Source organism: Protopterus annectens, chromosome 12.part0, assembly GCF_019279795.1.
Source record: "Protopterus annectens isolate FY-2018-M chromosome 12.part0, PAN1.0, whole genome shotgun sequence".
NCBI lineage: Eukaryota > Metazoa > Chordata > Ceratodontiformes > Protopteridae > Protopterus > Protopterus annectens.
In genome coordinates this window covers 577435920-577457108 of record NC_056746.1, presented here as the reverse complement: position 1 = coordinate 577457108, position 21189 = coordinate 577435920, and the positions used below count along the sequence as shown (strand labels likewise).

General features: G+C 37.3%; 1 protein-coding gene across 3 annotated transcripts in view; it reads left to right on the top strand.

The window, feature by feature from the left end:
• LOC122816727 (cytochrome P450 2K1-like) overlaps positions 1–21189 on the top strand; it is a 657641-nt gene that overhangs the window by 480748 nt on the left and 155704 nt on the right. For all 3 annotated transcript variants that reach the window (XM_044089718.1, XM_044089719.1, XR_006367097.1), the window contains exon 7: positions 17581–17768. In XM_044089718.1, the coding sequence (XP_043945653.1) occupies positions 17581–17768 (188 nt within the window). The remainder of the gene's footprint in view (positions 1–17580; positions 17769–21189) is intronic.

The window sequence follows — 21189 nt, the reverse complement described above, 5'->3', positions numbered from 1 at the left end:
AATTGCCCCCCTCCCCCTATATTATCAACTGCAACAGTGTCCGAAGGTACATCCACGTCGTAGGTTCCGTTATCTAAAGAGTCAATGTAAGAATCAACCATTTTATCCATACCATCTATCTTTACTTTTATGTTGCTTCCACCTTGTGTTAGACCCGTGTCAACATCTTTACTGTATTGAGATTTACAATTAGTAACTTTAGTCTGAGTATGTGAGTCGAAGTCCCACATGATGTTATCTATCTCAGTGTCTAAATAAACCTTTGGTAACTTTTGTCCATCCCTTCTGTGAGCCGCTGGTATTCTTGTTTTTCGTTCGAGCCCCCATCCATGCTCCTTGTTGGTAATGCTCTGATCATCTTAGATCCCAAACGGTTGTTATGTTCACGGGTTGCTGATTTGCTGTTTGGCTCATCTCAGCCTGTTTCTGAGTTTCTTTTTCGTGAAACGGATAAATGCAGCCATTCTCATAGATCTTGATATCCCGTTGTATTTTCAAAAGTTTTTTATTATAAATTGCCTCACAGCTCTCGTCAATGTCCTTGATAATATAAACATAATTATTATAGTATTGCTCAAATAGCAGATCTTGAATAATTTTAGTGTTTATATCTTCAAGCTCTTCCAGCATTTGATCAATTTTCTTGTTGTTATACTTGACCATAATTCCCATGATTTTAATCCCCGTTTCATCAAATAAGTGGTGCAATTCAGTAATCATATCAGGATGATTCTCACAACCGTTAGGGTACCGCCAGACCCGTAGGCCCTTGGGAACCATACTCAACTCAATGTTCCTATTAAGATAACTGTTTTCTAAATAGGTTCTTTTTAACTTAAACAACTTTTTTTCAAAAGTTGTCATAAGTTCCACTGTCTTTTGAAACTCATACTCATTGACCTTCCATTTATTACTCAGATGCAACAAGTTCATTTTATCAGGAATGTAAGAATTTGATTTACCCACAGTTTGATTCACAAGTTCAAGATCCACACTTGTACCCTTCCCCACCGGAGTGGTAGGAATAACCTCAGGGGTATGTTGAGTACAGAGGCTATTGTAGTCACAATGTTCTCCCTTTCCATCAATTTCTGAATTTGAATCATGTGCTCACCAAGCTGCTCATGTATGCATTGAAGTAAGACCATAACATCGGCAGTAGGAGTACCGTCCTCCATGAAATGACAAACAAGAACCAAAACAGTATAACACCAAACTTGACACTGCTGAATGAATGATGTCCACACTGCCCGAGATGAAAAAAATGCAGGTTTAATATCCAAACGCACATGATACAGCAACCACAGCACAAAAACAGCAGAACCAATTCACCAATGACCCAGGTTTCATCTCAAAGCATTGACTTCATCAGATTGGTGAACTAGTTACCACCAATATATATCAAAATTAATTGATTAATTACTAAAGTTGCTCTGAATACATACAGTATTCAAAGTAAATGTTAAAAATAATTTATTTAATGTAAAAAGTATAAGTAAAATATGTAAATGTGTGTTTGTAAATATACAATGTTCATAAATATAATACTATATATAAAAAATTAATATATAAAAACAGTAAATGTATTTAATATTTCAAATAACAAGAACCTATTGTAAGTGTACATTAAAAAATACCCATGAATAATGCTATGCAATTATATACAATAATTTAATCCCAATGGATTAACTAGTATAGCACATATTTCCCTAATAATAGAAATTAAAAAATCAAGATGATTAGACACCCATGTAAATAGTTATGTTTTAATGTTATAATATTAATTTCATTGCAACTATTTGTTTCTATTTCTATTTTTCTGTTGTACTTATGATTCATGATTTATATATTGTAACATTTATAGTTTGTTTTAAAACTGTGCTATAAATTGAAATTAATAAAAAATAAGGAAAAAAAAGGAAAGAGTACTGAATAATATTAAGAAATGCAGAGTGCAAATAGTAATGCTACAGGAGACACATTTGGAAATAAATGGGCATGTGAATTTGATAAATAAAGGATTTCACGAGAGATATTAGCAGAGTATCAGAGATAAAGAAAAATAAGAGTACTTATATTAATTCCAAGAGGAGTTATAATAGTGATAGAAGAGGAAAAAACATAATAATGGTAGATTTCTGGTAGTAAGGTGCTACCGGCAAGGGGGGAGGATTACACTGGTATATATTTATATTTTACCTAAAACTGCAGTTGTGGAGCTTAAGAAAGTTTTGGGAGAAATAATCAGCTTTCAGCAGGGAATATTACTTATAGGTGGGAAATGGAATTTGATTTGCAACCGTAAAAATGAATCTGAGAAACATAGCAGGCAACATATAAGAAAAGAGATTTTCTGAAGAAATTTATGAAAATATTTGGAATGGAAGATATGAATTTAGAAGCAGGCACTTGAATAGAATTTACATATTATTCCCCAAGGTACAATAACTGAACTAGATTAGACAGTCATTAAATTTCACAGGAACATGTGCATTTAATTGAAAGTGTTGCCAAAAATCCAGTAACAATTTCAGATCATGCACCAGTAACAACTATAATAAAAATGCAGGGTAATGAAGTAAAAATGAGACACTGTCACTTCCCCACTTACCTGTTAAAAAGAAAGGAATTTAAGGAATGGGTAGTGGAAATTATATTGAGAGTTATTAGGGAAGATAGAAATTTCTTCAGAAGTTATAGTGAGTGAGTAGGATAAAATGAAAGTGGAGTTTTAAAAAAGGGTAGAAATAAAAGAAAAAGAAGTACAGTTATAATTCACATGGAAAAGGATGATGAATCATGGGAAGAAGATTCAAGAAATAAGGAGAGAGTGGGATTTTGGATACAGATCCTTAAGGAAAATAACAACAGGCACACAAAATATTATATTCATCAAGCTGAAAAATAAAGGAACTCTCACAGAACAGAAAATGAGCAATTGCAGAGTGCTAAAGAGAAGATAAAGAACTACCTGGATAATATACATGAGTTCAGAAAGATTGCTGTTAAGTAACTGTTTTTTGATAATAACTCCAGAACACAAAAAAATTTAGCACAACGACTTAGGGAACAGAAAGTGGAAAGGGTGGTTACCAAACTTAGGGAGCCTATTACAAGAAAAATAACCAGAGATCCTGTAGAGGTATTAGAAATATTACAGAAATTTTATGAAAATTTATGGCTGTTTAGTTAATTTTTCATCTTTTCTAAGCATGTTTTTAAGTAGTTTTGTTAGTATTATGTGATGCATTATATAATGCTTATAATTGTGTGTGGGCTGTTTAAATGTGATACACTGGAAGTCACATGATGATGGGATGTGTTTTAAATATGGTGGCGTATTCAAGTATATTTCCTCTGATGAAGTCTGTTTATCAAAGACTAAAGCACTAATCATGGTTGTTTTAGTGAATAAAGTTAGACTAGTTTCTGTTTCTGGGTCCTGACACTTTTTATTGAAGGATTATAATGTGTTTATGTATATAATAACTAAAAGAATGGAAATGCATTGCAAAAATTGACAGATATGCATCAATGTGGTTTTCTAGAGGGGAGGCACACATTTGACAACATTAATAGAACAATGATGATCCAGAGGGAAGCAGAATGTAAGAAAATATTGCTGCTGTTGGTGGGTCTTGATGCAGAGAAAGCAATTGACAGAGTAAGCTTGGATTTTATGAGTAGGGTAATAGAAGGATTTGCATTACATTCCTTAATACAATAATAAGGTTAAGAGGATATTTGAGAGATCAGAGCAAAAAATTAAAGTGAGAGGGTTTTTTTCTGACAATTTGCATTTGAAAAGAGGAACCAGGTAGGGGTGTCCTCTTTCCCCTTTGTTATTTGAGGTATATTTGGAGACATTGGCAAAGAAAATAAGGGACTCAGAAATGCAGGATATATTTGGTATGGTTATCAAGAAAAGTTGGCTTTATTAGCAAATATTATTTTGTACCTGCTAAAAGCAGAAAAGGACATTTCAGTGTTGTGGAACATCTTAAGATAGTTTCAAGTCTTTCCAGGATGTAAAATTAATGAAGATAAAACAACGGCTATAGCTGTAACTTTGTATCCACACATGAATTGGTCCAGCAATACCCACATTTATGGGGACACAACAAAAGGAAGCATTTAGGACTATGGATTAAAATGATTCTATTATGGCAGCTAAAGATGTGTGAGCAGAGACTAAACAAAAGATAATACAAAAACTGAGAAGCTGGAAGATCTTTTTTATGGCTATAGATAGGAAGAAACAAGCAGTGAAAATGTTTTTTGTCCCTTTAGTTTTATAAACAGATCAGGCATATTGTTATTAACCAGAAGAAAAGCTGTGGGCAGTAATTAACAAAGACTTGAAGAAAAAGGGCAAGGGTCAAGTAGGATAAGCTGATCCTTCCAATGGAACGAGGTGGACTAGGATTACTTGATTTGAAGGGATATTTCAGAATTACACGGTTAAGGCTCATACACATAACACAAGCAGAAAGTTATAAATAAAGTGGAAAGGGATGATGATGATGATGAAGCAGGGAGGAGATTCAAGAAATAAGAAGAGAGCGGGATTGTGGTTGCAGTTACTTAAGGAGAATGAATACAGCCAGACAGAATATTATATTCATAAAGCTGCAGAAAGTATTCTAAGAACTAAGCAAAAACAAGAATGGGGAAAGAAGATTTTGCCAATAGAGATGACTACAATTAGGGGTACAGAGAACATTAAAGAAGGGGTTGGAAATCACTGGAGAAAACTGGCAAAGGAACCAAATAATGGTAGCAAATATCTAGAGAGGGAAAGGTAATAGAATGGCAAGAAGCCAAGAACACATTTGGACTGCAGGCTAAAAACAACTCCCTTCCTTATCAGGGATTGATAACTGAGTACAAACAAACAAAAAGTGATAGGGGGATTCTAAGTGAAAGACCTAATCTGGTAGATTTTTTTTTTAATTGTAGGTAGAATAGAAGCTGTTGTTAAACAGGGATAATTAGTAGGACATATAAAATACTGCACTATAACTACAGGAATCAGTCAGAAGAGGGTAGAAAAGATTGGATAAGCAATTCTCAAGAAAACATTGGGAGGACATATGTACAGCTCCCAAATGTGCCACATAGTCTAGAATACTTAGGATTTTTGCTTAGAAGTGTTTGAATAGATATTTTATACCCCAAACAGATTCCCAAAGATTTTTTCCTCAGGTAGATGGTAAATGATGGAAGTGTGATAGTGAAGAAAGAGGTAACTGAGAAGATACATTTTGACAGTATAATGAGTTGACAGACTTTAAAAAATCCCTACAGAGTATTCTATCAGAAATATTGGGTAAGCAAATGAGTATAACTAAGGAAATGGGAAATTATTATTTTTTTTAAGATGGGATACAGGATCTGAATTGTCTAGGCACAATAAGGCCTTGTTATGTTTAATTCTGTTGGCTTCTGGAAAAGCAGTTACAAGAAAATGGAAATCAAAATCTAAACCAACTGTATTTGATGTATCACGTCTTAACAGACATAAAATAACTGGAAATGGGATCTTAAGAAAAGGATGAGAGCAAATTACTTAGAAAAAAATGGAAATTGTGGGAACAAAACATGCAGATTAATGTTTTGGAGAAGGAGTTAGGTTTAAGGGAATGCAGGAATTGATCAATTTATGTAATGCTGAATTGATGATAAATATACAAAACAATATATATGTATAATATTTGCAACTGGGAATATGGTATTATTATTTGTTTTCTTTTATATAAATGTATGTTTGACTATGTCTTTTTTGATAATTCAATAAAGATTTTAAAAATAATAGTGCAAGGAACCATAAGGAATAAGCAGAAATTTTTAGTGGTGCACAATCAGGTGGGTGGTACATAAAAAGTTGGAGAGAGAGAAAGGGAGAAAGGCAACCATGAAAGAGAGGACAGAAAGAAGGAGGTCAAGGTGGGGTAACATATGTAGACATCAGTGACAAGTGATAAAGGGAAGGCAGAGCCAAAAGTGACCAGGTAGAAGCAAATGTAACAAGGAGAGCAGGATAAATTTGGCAGGAATGGACAGTCAGCCATGTGGAAGAGTAAGAAGATCTAAGATACAGGACGGCCGAGAGATACTATAGGAAAAATATGAAAGGGACGGAAAAAGGTCCAGATCCAGCACAGGGATGGAGGATAGCAGCACAGGTTATAAAGAGAGATAGGCTGGTGGAAAGGTAGAAGAAAGAGAGCTTCCAAATAGGATGGGTGGTAACATCAGACAGGCAGTAATGTGGATGGCAGCCTCTGTAATAACAGAGAAGAAAGTTTTGGTCGTTGGAGACTATGAAACTGTAGCAAGCCACTTTACCGCTGAGCCATGAAAAAAGGGCACATTATTATCCCAGTGATAAAAATTCAAAGGGGGTATTCCAAAGTGATTCTTTGTCACCACAACTGTGTTATCTTGCCCTTATCCTATTAAGCAGCTTACTTAACAGATTAGGTTATGATTACAGTTTAACTCCCAGAAACCAACCTTGTTTAAAGCCACCTCATCTGCTTTTTGTGGATGACGTAAACCTTTATAGTTCGTCCTATGAAGAGTTGAAAGCACAACTACAAATGGTTAAAACTTTTTCAAATGATATAAGACTGGCATTTGGTCTTGAAAATGTGCAAAAGCAACTTTTAAAATAGGAAAGCAGCAACCCAAGAAAATATCCACCTTGGGACAGGAATGTGATATAAAGGAACTTGAGCAGGAGGGAGTGTATACATGTCTGGGAATAGATTAAAGGTCTACACTAAAATTTAAACAAATGAGAATAAAGCTCAGTAAGGAATATTTCAAAAGACTAAAAATAACATTGAAAACTCCCTTGACATCTAGAAATAAAGTCCAAGCAATAAATCAATTTTCTTTTCCTGTTCTGACTTATAGTTTTTGGGGTGATTTACTGGTCTTAAAAGGTATTGAATCGATTGGACACAAAAGCAAGAAAAATGTTTAATGTTTAGCAAATGATATGTAAAAATCAGTATATATGAAGATTATATATTCGTCACTCTGAAGGAGGTATGAACCCCCACAAAATTGATTACATGCATACATCTGCAATCATGGGAATGCATATATGTCTGCTGATCTTATCAGATCCAAACATAGTGAAAGTTTTAAAACATAAGAAGTCGAAGATGGCATCTTTGTTTAGTTTAGCAAAAGCACTTTGGAATCAAGTGGGAATAGAAATCAAACCAGACGTAAACAAAAATCAAATAGCAACTGAATGTGCCAAAAAAATATATATATATAAGGAAAAGGAAAAATATTGGAAAGTCCAAAAACATAGTGGCAAATATAGGGATCTTTTGAAAAAACTCATCTTGACCAAGATTTGAAGTAGGAATGATTAATGACAGGTGAATTGAAATAATAATGGTGCCCTAGGAGAGATGACTATGTACATGTTGGTTTACAAAGTCCATTGAAAATGCGGGAAAAAAACAGAAAATGCAGGTTCTATAAAACAGAACTACAAAAAGTGACAAATTTTGTTGCTGGGTGTGATACAATCATATCAGAGAGCATGTATACTGAAAGACAAAATAATGTTGCAAGACTAATGCACTGGGGATTGTCCGAACACAACAGTATCGGAGTAGCTGAGAAGCATTGAAAACGTGAACCATAAAGCAATATAGAGAATAATGAAGTTTATATCACTTGGGATCACACACTAACATTAAAAGTAGCACTGATCTTTGAAAATGCTACATCCAGCGATTACAGTGTCTTAGATAGAGTGACAGAAAGACATAAAATACCAGGATTTGCAAGCAGAAACAAGACCAATGTGGAAGAAAGATACCCAGACAATTCCAATAGTTTCATGGCAAAGAATTTACAATTTTATTTAAGTATGCTACCAGTACATGTAACCCTGTACGAACTACAGGAGGAATCAATTCTGAGCACATTACAGGTGTTATGAAGAGCACTCTTGGCTAACATCAAAGACCGAAACAAAACAAATTTTGTGAACTGTAATCATACCCTGATTTAGGAATGGGGTCCATCCTTGATGTGGTATAAGAAACCCAGACACTTCGAGAAATTAAACCAGAAGTATATGGAAAGGATGAGAAATGGTTCAGATGCAGCACAGGCAGAAGTGAGGGGTAGGGTAGGATAGTGGAAACAAAGAGGGAGAGCTTCCAAATAGGAGGGGTAGTGGAATAGACCAGAAAGTAATGGAGATGACAGCATGTGTGGTAACAGAGAAGAAGGATTGTCATTGGAGGCTTGATCACCAAGGAGATTAAGGGTCCTGGTAAGGCAGATCAGATTACAGTGGAAATGGTCCTAGGATCTGGAACAGGTGAGTAAGATGAACAGCTTAGGGAAGCAGCAGACTTATATTGTGATTGAATGCAGGCACCAATAGCCTATCAAAAGTAATAGATGAGGAGGTAGCAGCAGGGCCCAGGATGTGGCAGAAGAATGCCAGGACAGGTGGCTGGAGGTAGCATCCTCAGAAGTGCTACCCCTGCTAACAGCCACCACACAGGGAAAAGAGAGAATTAGCAGTATGATGACTGCCTGCAGCAGTTGAAAAGAGATAAAGAGTTGGGACTGGCAGGATAATGGGGGGGGGGGCAAGCAAGAGACAGGCTCCATCATAGCCAAGAAGGGACAAAAGTGCTTAATGCTGAGCTGGAGACATATAGTTCAATGACTGCACATTTAAAAAAAGATGAAGAGGGAATGGAGTGTCACAGAATTAGAAGATCAGAAAGGGGTAGCTATTTGGCAACAAAATGAAGGAAAGGGGGGTTTAGAACCCAGAAAAGAGACAAACAAATGTGACTCAGAACATGGCAGGATTAAAATTACTTTGCAATGCAGTCTTCATAGAAAAAAAGAGATTTGCAAGCAATTATGCAGGAGGAGAGTGTACATTGCTGGTAATACATATGCCAATAACAAGGGGAGGCATGACGAGGAGAAACTTGGGTATATAATGCAGAGGAATGACAAAAATGGAGCAGTAGAAATAAAATAGCAATATTTATAAATGATGACATCAAATATGAAGTTAGATAGGAGAAGGAATACCACCTCACGAAGGGGATAATGGAAAAGACAGTGAAAACCTGGGCAAAGTTTCCCAGCCATTAAGTTAATAAAATGCATTCCTGGTGGATTCCAATTTTTAGTTTAGAATGACCAAACTCAATTGTTACTGGCAATGTTAAATGTACATGTATGTATACTGAATGATGTAATGGTGCCAAAGGCTCAAGTCATGGCTGAAAAGGATCCCTGGATTAGTCCATTTACCTAGTTAACAAATAAAATTGACTAAATAAATAAAGGCATAAATAAAATTTATATGATGCTTTGTCCTAAAAATGTAGAAGAGAGAGAATGAGATACTGAAGGAGAGAATAAAGCAATGGAGTAGACAAAAGAAGGTAATACTTATGCAGGAATTGTATCTGCAGGGATCAGGCCAGGAGATTTCTAGCTCCATAGAAGACAGGAAATGGGCTTGACTGTATCTTGTACCATGAGAGGTTCGGTTAGCTTGGTGCAGGACTGTATCAGAAAGGACAACGTGTTTGCTTGGTCTTTAAGGAAAAAGTAGATGAGGGTATGGATGCTCAGATGAAGAAACCCTGAGCCATCAGCAATCATGTCATTGTATGGTTTAGAGTAGGGTGAAGGGTCAGAATAGAAAGGCAAGGAAGATGATGTAGAATTTTACAAGAGTTGCTTATGCGAAGCTAAGGAAGAGGTCAAGACCAATTTAGAAAACTGAGAACAAAACTGAGAGATTGAACAAGCAGTGGAGTATTCAGAACTGTGGAGAAGAGCTGAGAATGCTTCAAAAAAGGGAAATAGTAGAGGAACAGTATTGTAGCTAAACAGGAATCTGATCTGAGGATAGTGATCAGGGCAAAAGACAGTAGGAAAGATTCATAAATGCTACACTATAGAGTAAGGCTCTGATTCAGATTACAATGTTGTTGTCTTTCGGCTTTTCCCGGTTAGGTGTCACCACAGCGGAACTCTGGTCCACTAATGATTGGCAGTAGATTTTCACGAATGCCGAGGTGCCAGCTCGACGTTCGACCTTCAACGAAGGCACGCCCATTTACGCATGTCTTTCGAGCACCCACCCAACCGCAGGGAGGACATGCAGACTCCACACAGAAGGCACTCCTCACACTCCAGCCAAGAACTGAATGGGAGAACCTCTTGCTGTGAGGTAACAATGCTACCGCTGCACCACTGCGGAAGTCTGATTCAGATTACAATGGTATGCCTAATTCATACTGGGATTCATGAACAGACTTATTCAACAGGATAAGGCTCCTTATACTTAGGTAGGGCCCAACATATGGAATTACCTCATTGTGTTGCCTTAGTACTCTGAGCATGAAGCAGGTGTGTAAATGATCCCCCAAACCATGGTACATGATTCATAATAATAGGCAAGTGTGCTCAGATTGGTCCCATATCATACCCACAAATAGCAGGACTAGAACCACATGCCAACAGTTATCTTAATGTTATAGGAGGATGACATTTCTTCTTGCGCTGATGTATTGCATAGCATTGGAAAAATGAGCAGAGTAGCATCATCAGTGACAAATGTGTAATCTCTCAAAGTTACACATTTTTTCCAGTAGCAAAATGCTACACATTCTGTTATCTCTGTGCTACAGGCTAACCTGTTATCACAAACACATGCAGTCCATGCCCTCAGTAATGATACAACAGTGCTCTTGCCAATAGAGGCACTTGTTGCACTGTATCGTCACATTATCATTTTATGCTATGTAATATTAGCAACAGACACAAACCCTTTATAAATCACTCCCTGCCATGACTACAGAGCAGGGAACAGACTTGGTGCACTGTTCCTCCAAGAAGCTGAGCTATAAAAAAAATCATCAAGCAAAATCTTATAAGAACTGCCTGATTATGGTCAAAGTCTTGATAATAGTTTTTCTCACTGTATTATACTGTTTTGTTCATTATCAATATACAATATCGCAGAGCGAAATAACATACAGCTAACAAACAATATTGTCAAATAAAGACAAACGAAATAAAGGCAGTAAATAGGAAAAGAAGATTCTCAGCATGTAAAAAAGAACAATTCCCAATTTTACAGAATATTAAGAACTTACACCAGCAAATCTACTTCCTAAGCTAATTATCTGCATCCTGTTGTCAGGCTATGTTGTTTAAATAACATAATCATATGATCACTAAATTTAAATAGGAATAGTATGCAAGTGTAAGACCTTCCATTTCCTAATATGCAATATTTAGTTGCCACATTAGCTAAAACAATTTTTATTTTTAGTTCATATTGATAGAAAAACAACATATCAAAAATGAAAACATCTGATAAGGACGGGATATGAACACTTAATAGCTTAAAGGTAAGGTCCTAAGGTTTCTCCTCCCATGCTTTCATCTGGGGGTAGTTCCACCAGCATTAGAAAAAAATTACTCTTCCAACAATGAGCATTAGATTTATATTTAATCAACTTTAATGGTGGAAACTGAATAGAATATATGATTTTGCAATAAATAAAGGAGCTGTCTCTAGATGTGTACAACTTAACAACATGCAAGAAATTTCAAATTCAAACTGATACATGAAAGGCCTTGTTCTGAGGTGTTCCCCACTTACAATTGCCAGGAACTTCTGTTTAACTATATAAGAATTCAATATTCCAAGCAAATTTGTTTCCTCTTATCTAATAGGAGTTATAATTAATACAGATAGATACAGGCACTAAGCACTTTACTAATAATTTTTACTTACAGTGAGATTGTCACCAAACCATCTGTAATTCCAGATATCATGTCAAGCAGCATCTTTTAATTGTGGTGCAACAAACTGTGTGATAGAAAACATCAATAATTAATAAATTCCCATGAAATATAGAATAATTTATCTTAAGATATAATGAAATAGTATGACTCTAAATAGAAATCTATATTCTTAATAAATAACACATCCAATAGGAACATTGCATCCACATAAAATACTTCTTATCAAATCAAGTGCCAATTCTCGCAGTAGTCAAACATTACAGTGTTGAGAATACCTGCTACAACAGATAATTCAGTGTTAGGAATGGAAAGGATCTAATGCTTGGAGAAATCTGCAACAACAGACCAGGCAAAACATAATTATCCTCTCTGACATGCAAATTAAGTGGAGATCACCTTAATTTATTATATCATTAATAATTACATGAAACTAATAAAATCTGTAAAGAATAAGAATAAATGGTAAGATAATGGGACAGATTCCAAAAGACTTGCTCTCAGTGTAAGTTACCACTTACACGAAGAACAGGCTGACAACAGGTCTTTTGGAATCTGGTGCCTGGTTTAAACCTTTTTACAAATAGACATTACACCAAGCTATGTCACTTATACTGACAACAAGTCTTTTGGAATCAGGACAGGCTTATGCTCACCTCATAGACAGTAATACCTCCCATCATCACATCTCTCCCCCCTTTGAAAACTCAAGCTAGTTTTTCAAGTGACCCTGGAAAAATAATGTATGAGAGAAATGGGTGTGTCTGGGAACATACTAACATATACCCCATCTTGATATTCCATCTGCATTGGTATTGCTGACCCCAGTATGGTGCTACACTGTCATGTCATATGCCTGCAACCCTAGGCTCCACCTTAATAACATGGCATTTTGCTGGCTGACTCTATGTAGCTATGTTAAGGGATTGTGGTCTGTAAGACAGGGAATTTCCTTCCATACAGATAAGGCTGAAGTTTCTGCAATGCCCACACTATGGCTAGACATTCTTTCTCTGCAGCTGCATAACATTCTTCTCTGGGTCAGAGTCTCACCCCCCCCCCCACCCCATGGTTTGAAACATCCACCTGCACAACAGATTCTTTGCTGTAATCTGGACTAAATAACACAGGGGGTCCCTCCCAAAGCCCGTTTTAGCTTTTGGAATGCCTGCTTGCAGGCTGGTGTCCACACTACCTCATCTGGCCTGTTTTTTCTTGTCAAGTCTATGGGGGGAGCAGCTATTGTACTATAATTGGGAACATACTTTCTATAGTACCCTCTGTCCCCAAAATGCCCTCACATGCTTTTTGGTAACAGGAGCAGGCCACACCTGAATAGCTTCCATTTTGGCAGGTTCTGTCCTAATCTAACCACTCCCCACTCTCTGTCCCAGGTAGGAGACCTCTGCCATGCCCACCTGACACTTACTGATCTTAATGGTCAGCCCTGCCCTTTTCAGTCTACTCAGGGCCTCCCTGACATGCTGAGGCTTCATCATGTTACCGTAGTACAATTTGTGCCCCTGCCTCCAGCCTAGCAGGTTTACCATGTAATTAACATCATTGACCTTCCTTACCACTTTGAAGGGTCCCTCCTGTTGCATGTCTTGTTTATTCCATTCAAATGAGACACTGAGGCTGGGTTATGAGTTTGAGCCATTTATTATACACACACATCAGGAGCCATAACTTGTACATCTGTTTTATACTTCATATGCTTAATGGCTGTCTAGTTACTTCTAATACACACACATGTGCATCTCCATTTAAGCTTACATTCAGACTGACATTCAGACCCTTGAACAGTACTACTCAACTAACACTAACCTTGCACTTGCTCGGTACCTTATATGCACGTGATGTCTAGCTACAGTGGGTGACTAGGTTCAATATATACACTGATCTACACCTCCCAAGCTACCTGCAGCTTATTGTGTCTGACAGGAATAAGCACCATAACCTGCTGTCCCATAGCATACTCTAAGGCTCGAGCATTCCTGTCATACCAGACCTTTTTCTGCTGTTGGGCTCCTGCCAAGTTCTCCTGGGCCAAACCCATGAGCTCCCTAAGCCTTGTCCTGAGGTTTAGGACATATGCCACAACAGACTCCTTGTGGGATTCACACTCACCCTCCCACTCATCACGAATCAGATCTAAAGGCCCCCCTCACTCTATGCCCATACAGCAACTCAAAGGGTAAAAAACCTGTGGATTCCTGAGGTACTTCTCTGTATGCAAACAGTAGATGGGGCAAATTACATTTTTGTTCCACTCTCTTAAACTGGTCTGCAAATGCCAGTAGCTGGCCTTTAGTGTAGAGTTTAACCTCTCCACAAAACCATTAGTGTGGGGTTGGTAGTGGATCATCTTTAGGTGTTTCACCCAACAACCCTTCCACAGACAAGCCAGTAGGTCTGACATGAAATTGGCACCTTGGTCAGTCAGTATTTCCCTCACAATACCTACTCCACTGAAAATCTCTAACAAAAAAATTCCCACCTTCTCTGCCTCAGTGGAGGACAGAGCCACTGCCTCATGGTATCTAGTAGCATAACCTACTACCACCAGAATATACTTCTTCCCTGTAGAACCTGGGGTACTCAGAGGCCTCACAATATCCATAGCTACCCTATGAAATGACTCTTCAATCACAGGCAAAGGCATCAATGGAGTCTTGACCTTGTTACATCCCTTCAATCCCAGGTCAATAAAAGTTCTGCATAATATGTCTCTTGGTACTCTTTATGCCCATATGACCTGCAAAAGGAGTATTGTGGGCTATGGCTAGAAGTGTCAGACAGTAGGCTCTAGGCACTACCAACTGCTGTATTACCTCACCCTCTAGCTGTCCCTCTCTACACTCTATACAGTAGCCCTTTGTTCCAGTGTACAGGCTCCCTTTTCCTTGAGCATCTGGTACCTCCTTAGCTACCCCCCTCAAGCCTCATAAAGTATGTTTCAAAAGCTGAACCTGTCTCAAATCTATCATTGTGACTTTTCCCAGCTCCCCTTCCACAGGAAGCCTGGTATCTTCTGTCAGCGATGCCTCACTGTCAGCCTGGGTACTACCACTCGCCTCTATCCTTGCAGTCACCCTGTCCATGGGAACATCAGTACCTACCATCAGCTGTGGCTCACTTTCAGGCTCACTGCTACAGGGTATCTCCCTCCCTGAAATAGCCACCTCACTAACCCCAGCTTCAGGTGTGGGGTCTGTCTAGGTCTCCCCCAGGCTACTAGACCTGCATGCCTGTTTCCAAGCCTGACTGCATGTAACTGCATGTACAAAAGGTACTGGATTATCAAAATCATTCCCTATCATGACATCTACAGGAATATCCTCAAACACAGTTTCCTTCCTTTTCACCCTCCCAGTCAAGGTGAACCCTGGTCAAAGGTATTTGGAATCGAAATTGGCAGTATCTTGTTTTGCTTTTCCTTACACAAGAAAAACGAAAAGCGTTCCTTTCCATGTTACTCTTAGTTATGCTGGAAATACAACATTGGCTATGGGCCTTGATTCCAAAAGGCTTGCTCTCCATGTAAGTGACCACTTATACTGACAGCAGGTATGTTGGAATCTAATCCCTGTATTAAGTCTGTTTATAGATAGACCTTGCATTGAAGTTAGTCACACTAAGACCAGTCTTTTAGAATCAAGCAGACTTACACTGAGATCAAATCTTTCTTTCAAATTCTCCTCGTGGTCCCTACCTCATCACCATGAACTGGACATTATAACTAATTCATATTTTCTGCTAACCAAAACAACTATCTCACAAAGATTATGTGTTTAGACAAACAATCTATAAAATATAACTTCTTGTCCTCTGGATTTAACTTATTTCTCTGCACATCTCTTGTTTTGAGATTTATTTATCTCAGTAAATGTCAGAGCAGTCTCTCTCAGTGTTATCTTCTCAGCTAAATGAAAACTAACTAAAATGTAATATGTCACACTTTGATTTGTATAGCATGTCATGCCCTTGTTCTACAGTTTCAGTCACACAAACACACACACACACACACACACACACACACACACACACACACACACACACACACACACACACACACACACACACACACACACAAACATGATAGTGCCTGTCTCTGAGGTATAGCCCGAGATGCATTTTTTCCACATCAGCATTTTTCAAGATTATTTTTTTAGCCAATGGGATGTACGTCCCTTTCTAGGCACAAATGGATATTTAAGCATTGTATTTAACATCAGTAACTCAACAGCTCATATCAAAAAGACCAGGGAAGTTCCTCAATGTCCTAGCCAAATTTCCTATAGTAGTATAAATACCACCTCTGGTCTCCTCTGAAAAGAGGCTACTAGCCTAGTGGGATTAGCCTGGGAAAGAAAGAAAGAAGAAAGAAAGAAAGAAGAAAAATGAATTAAATTACTTGTAGAAGAGAACACCACTGTAAGCAGGGCTGGTACAGCCATGTGTTCTACTATTTGAGCAAATAATAATAAATGCAAGAAAAGCTAAAGAATCAATGCTCATGGGGTCCTCTGTAACACCATCATTTACAGAATTGCTTGGAGACCACTGTCATTTTCAGTCATGCTTATCAGCACGTATAATACATTATCTGATAGGTTCATAGGTTCATAGTTTAGTACTAAGCTAACTGCCCTTGCGAGCCATTTTAAGCCTAGCCAATTATCCCTCGTGAGACTCAAACTCTGCACCTTGTGTTTGTAAGGCAAACACCTTAACCATTAAGCCACCCTCCAATGATAATCATTGGCATTGTAGTGATGAACAAAAAGGTGACTTGCTTTATATTTTGCTTTTCTTTCCTAAACTTTGCATATCATTGGAGAAATACACAGTATTTATGTAAAGAAATATAGTTTCCAGAAATAATATTAACTAACAATGAAATTATTCAGTATTTGCATTCCTGAAGTTGTACTTAAGTCATGAACTAATTTGTTTCAGAGTATTTTAACTTTGAAAAGGAAATGTATTACTAAACAATGGAAACATACTATCTGCCAAGTGTAAATGATTGGTATTTGTTATTAGAATGTTATTATGTTAATGAATTATCCTTCCATTGCAGAGAAATAAAATATCAAAAGCTGTGTCACCCTGGATAGTATTTAGTAATATCATTTTAATCTTAAATAGTACACTGAAATATTATCCCACTAATGCATTTACTGTGTGTGTATATATATATATATATATATGTATGCGTTCTTTTGCCAAGCTACAATTATATGTTATGCTTTCATTTTCATAGTGTATTAGCCCACTAGACCAACTCAGCTCATAAATGTTTGATTTTTATTGTGGTTTTGTATTACTGTTTAATTTTATTTAGCCATCCCTGCCCTTTTCTTTTGTTTCATTGTATTTTTTTTTTAATTTTGATAAAAATATGTTTGAAATAAATATGATGGCTGTGTGGTACATGCATGCAGCATTAGCTGAAGGTGACTTCTTAGGGAATGTCACAACAATCAAACTCACAAAGGAGAACTGAGAACAAAGAAACCTGGGGATACCTTTGATTACCTAATAAGTGGGGCTCACTTAGTTTATCATGAAAGAAAAATACAAATCATTTGGATGAAAAAATTCAATATGTTAATATCTGAATATATGATTTAATATTAACATGTTACTATTTATTATAATTCTTACCATTGTCTAAAGTTGCTGGTGAGTGAAATGCATTTTCCATAACAAAATATATATGTATTTATTTTCTCTAAGCCAAAGTACAGAATGAGATTGATAGTGTCATTGGACCTGTAAGGCCTCCAACTGTTGAAGATCGTAAAAAAATGCCATACTGCAATGCAGTTATCCATGAAATACAAAGATATGGCAATATTGTTCCCTTAAATATTCTACACGAAACATCCAAGGATACTCATTTTAAAGGTTATTTCATTCCAAAGGTAAGTAGACATCAAACACTGTAATCTGACAATGTATTTCATAAAAAATACGGTTATTTATAAAAGCTCTATACTGATAAAATATTGCAAAGTCAAATATGTAAATATTCTTAATATTTTATATACAATTATTGCCGATGACATGTGGCTGGAAACCATCTGTTTTCCATTCATGGTTTTTCCTCTAAGTTTCAAAAAGATTATAACATTTCAAAACATTCAGACTGGCATTTTGTCTGTACAGTCACTCATAGATTGCTTACTGTTCTCATAGAAAGAAAGAATAATTACTCTGGAGCTCTCTGTAGCACAGGCATGAATCATACCCCCTATATTATGGAAGGAGTAAGAATATTTTTGTCCTACAAAATCTTGTAATACTTCATGTTACCTCCCTGGTAAGTACTGCAGTACAAAACAATCACATCACTTATTAATATACCTTGACATAACGTGGATTCTATGGGATCACATGGTATAGCAGGAGACAGTCCAGGAAACAGGAAATAACATTTTCTCCCAGAGAATTTTACAAATTTGACCATTAAATATAAAGCTATGAAGCTAAGCATTAAACAGTTTAAAACTTCTCATTCTTATACAGATTCTTAATGTACAACACTAAAAATTGCAATCTACCCCAAATATCTTCTACATTTTAAAAGCATCCTAGTCAGTCAGTAATCAAGATGTGAATCTCATGACATTGATATGAAAGTACTGCAAACAATGACAGTAGTATTTTTACTTGCATAGCATCGTTCGTTGGATGAAGGATTTATAATGTAATTGTCTACACTAGTTCATTGCTATATACTAGGCCTTTGCAACAAAATGAATGTGAAAACATGAATAGCAGATGCTGCCTTAGGCTGCTAAACATTCAGCCTGAGATTCAACAAAATATTCATAGTTGGCACATGGAAGAAGACCCATGAAGACTAATAGTACAAGAGAAAAGGTGTGATTTGGAAAACACTTACAAAGGCTTAGGTAATGTTACCATACCTTCATGCACATAGCACAAGGTCATTAACATTGACAGAGCTCAGCAAATGGTAGATATGTTCTTTGTATATTAGGTGGTCTATGGGGAGGGTACTCTTTGCTAGACTTATGTTTTGGATCTTTTTCTTTCTGTTCCAGTTCAACATTTTTGCTCTGATAATTTCATGCTGGAAGTGGGGTGAGAGTGCTCTATGCTAGAACACACATGCACACATGCGCACGCACACACACACACACACACACACACACACACACACACACACACACACACACACACACACACACACACACACACACTGGTATCCTATGCCACACTACAACAGCATGGCTAGTCTTTGACCCTATCATTAAGCCCACAACTAATGAACAAGCACAGTTTCTGGGTTTTAGTGAGAAGTGACTTGTAGACATATTCCACATCTATTATATATAATTATGAGAATCCTCTTTTATGGGGTTATTTTTGGTTTCCATCCCAAGCAGAAAAATCACTAGGGTGGAAGGAGTCAGAAGATAGCTAGGAGGGCAAACTTTAACGGATGTGTCCCAAAGTGCCATTATACCAAAGGAGGCCCATGTCCTGGAGTCACAGCCTAGATACCAGTGCTTTGTAAAGGTGTGAAGTGATGACCAGGTAGCACTAGCAAATATGCCTACCATCTTGAAGCTAGCACTGGAAGTAGCCTGTCTTTAACTGATTAGCCTTTGATAACAGCACTAATGAGTGATAAATCACCTGCTAGTAAATAAATAATACAGGTGGAAATCCACCAGAAAAGGGTTGTTGGTGACAGTCAGCTCTTCCAACTATGAGGCAAAGCAAGCATGTGTCTTGTCTTCCTAAACTCATGCATCCATTTTAGAAAAAATCTGAGCTGAGAGCTCACATCCAGTGTGTGAACAGCCATCCTCCCAAGTTCCATCAAGGGCAAGAAAACAGGGAGATGAATGAACTGGTTCAAGAGAAATTTAAGCATTACTTTTGAGAGGAAACATTTTTTTTTTCTTGAAGGACACATGATCTTTGTGAAATGTCATGGTCTTCTTCACACACACAGCAACCTGCACTTTGATATTCTGTGAGTAGAAATGACAGTCACTAGGAAATTATTCTCTATTATACAAAGTTCAATGTCTGTGAAACAACAAATTAATAGGACAGGCAGCCATTTTGATCAAGAAGTTTAGACCCCTGGGGGAGTTCTTCAAAATGGGTAGAGATACAACCCTCTTTTTAGGAGATGCTTTAACAGGTAGTCCTGGAATAGTCTGGTCTTCCCAAAGTCATGGTTGTCAGAAATAACTGACACATGCACCCTGAAAATGGAATAATTGAGATTTAAATAAGTATGTCTGGTATAGCACAAGATCTACAAACTCACTGAAGGGGGTGCTATCAGAGGTTTTATCTCAATTGCCAGGCTGTGAGGGTGAGACAGCTGTTGGCTTAACTCTGCATGTCTCACTTAGCTATGACCAGAAGAGTCTCCAATAATGTGAAAGATTTGAGAACTTGAAACCATTACACTTCTTAGATGCCACAGCTGATAAGTATTTGTTTTGTTCTGTATTCCCTGAATTTGGCAAAGACACTTAGAATAGGAGGAAATAGATGTTGGAAGGTATATAAGAGTTTCCCTTGCTGATGCATAGAAAAACATTCACTGTAACATTCTTTTTCTTACTTCGCTGAGCAGAAGAGGAGAAAAAACATATGTTTCCAAATGGCAAATACTCTGACATGCAGAATGACCCACTTCTGGAAGATCTAAACCAGACAGGGCTCAGGAACCTACAGCAGTAGGAGAGAAGTAGGGGACTGGCTCAACTAGTCTGCCATTTCATTCACTTCACTCAAGATGTGAACTGGTGAGAGCCTGAAGTGAATACCTGTGACCCACTGTCAGGTGTGTGTCATCTCTTCATAGAGGGAGACACCTGTGTACACCCTTACTTGTTTTACATTACTTAGTGGCTGTCAAACAGAGTTATGAGGGGGCCCCAGAAGCAGCTTCTCTTCCAAGACCTTTAGGGCCATGATACCTGTAGGTAGATCCAACTGTCTGGAATAAAGAACCAATTGCAGATTAGACAACTTCTTTTGAGCAGTGAAGGACCTGAGTGGAGCGATCCACTCCATCAGTGAAGAATTCACCATCACCACCTAAGATAGGTTTGATTGGAAGAATGGGATATCCACCTAAAAACTAATGTGGATTGTAAACTACTACAAGGACCAAGTGACAGTAGATGTCATATGTAACAGCATGGTAACTCTACAGCCACTTGCATAAAATAATTTATTTTTTCTTTATTTTTTTGTCTTTATTTACTGGGAAAATCTGACTGGGTTTAGCAAAGACCCTTTTCAGCAGCGGCCTGGGGAGAAAAGCTCTCCAGACTTTTTAGAGAA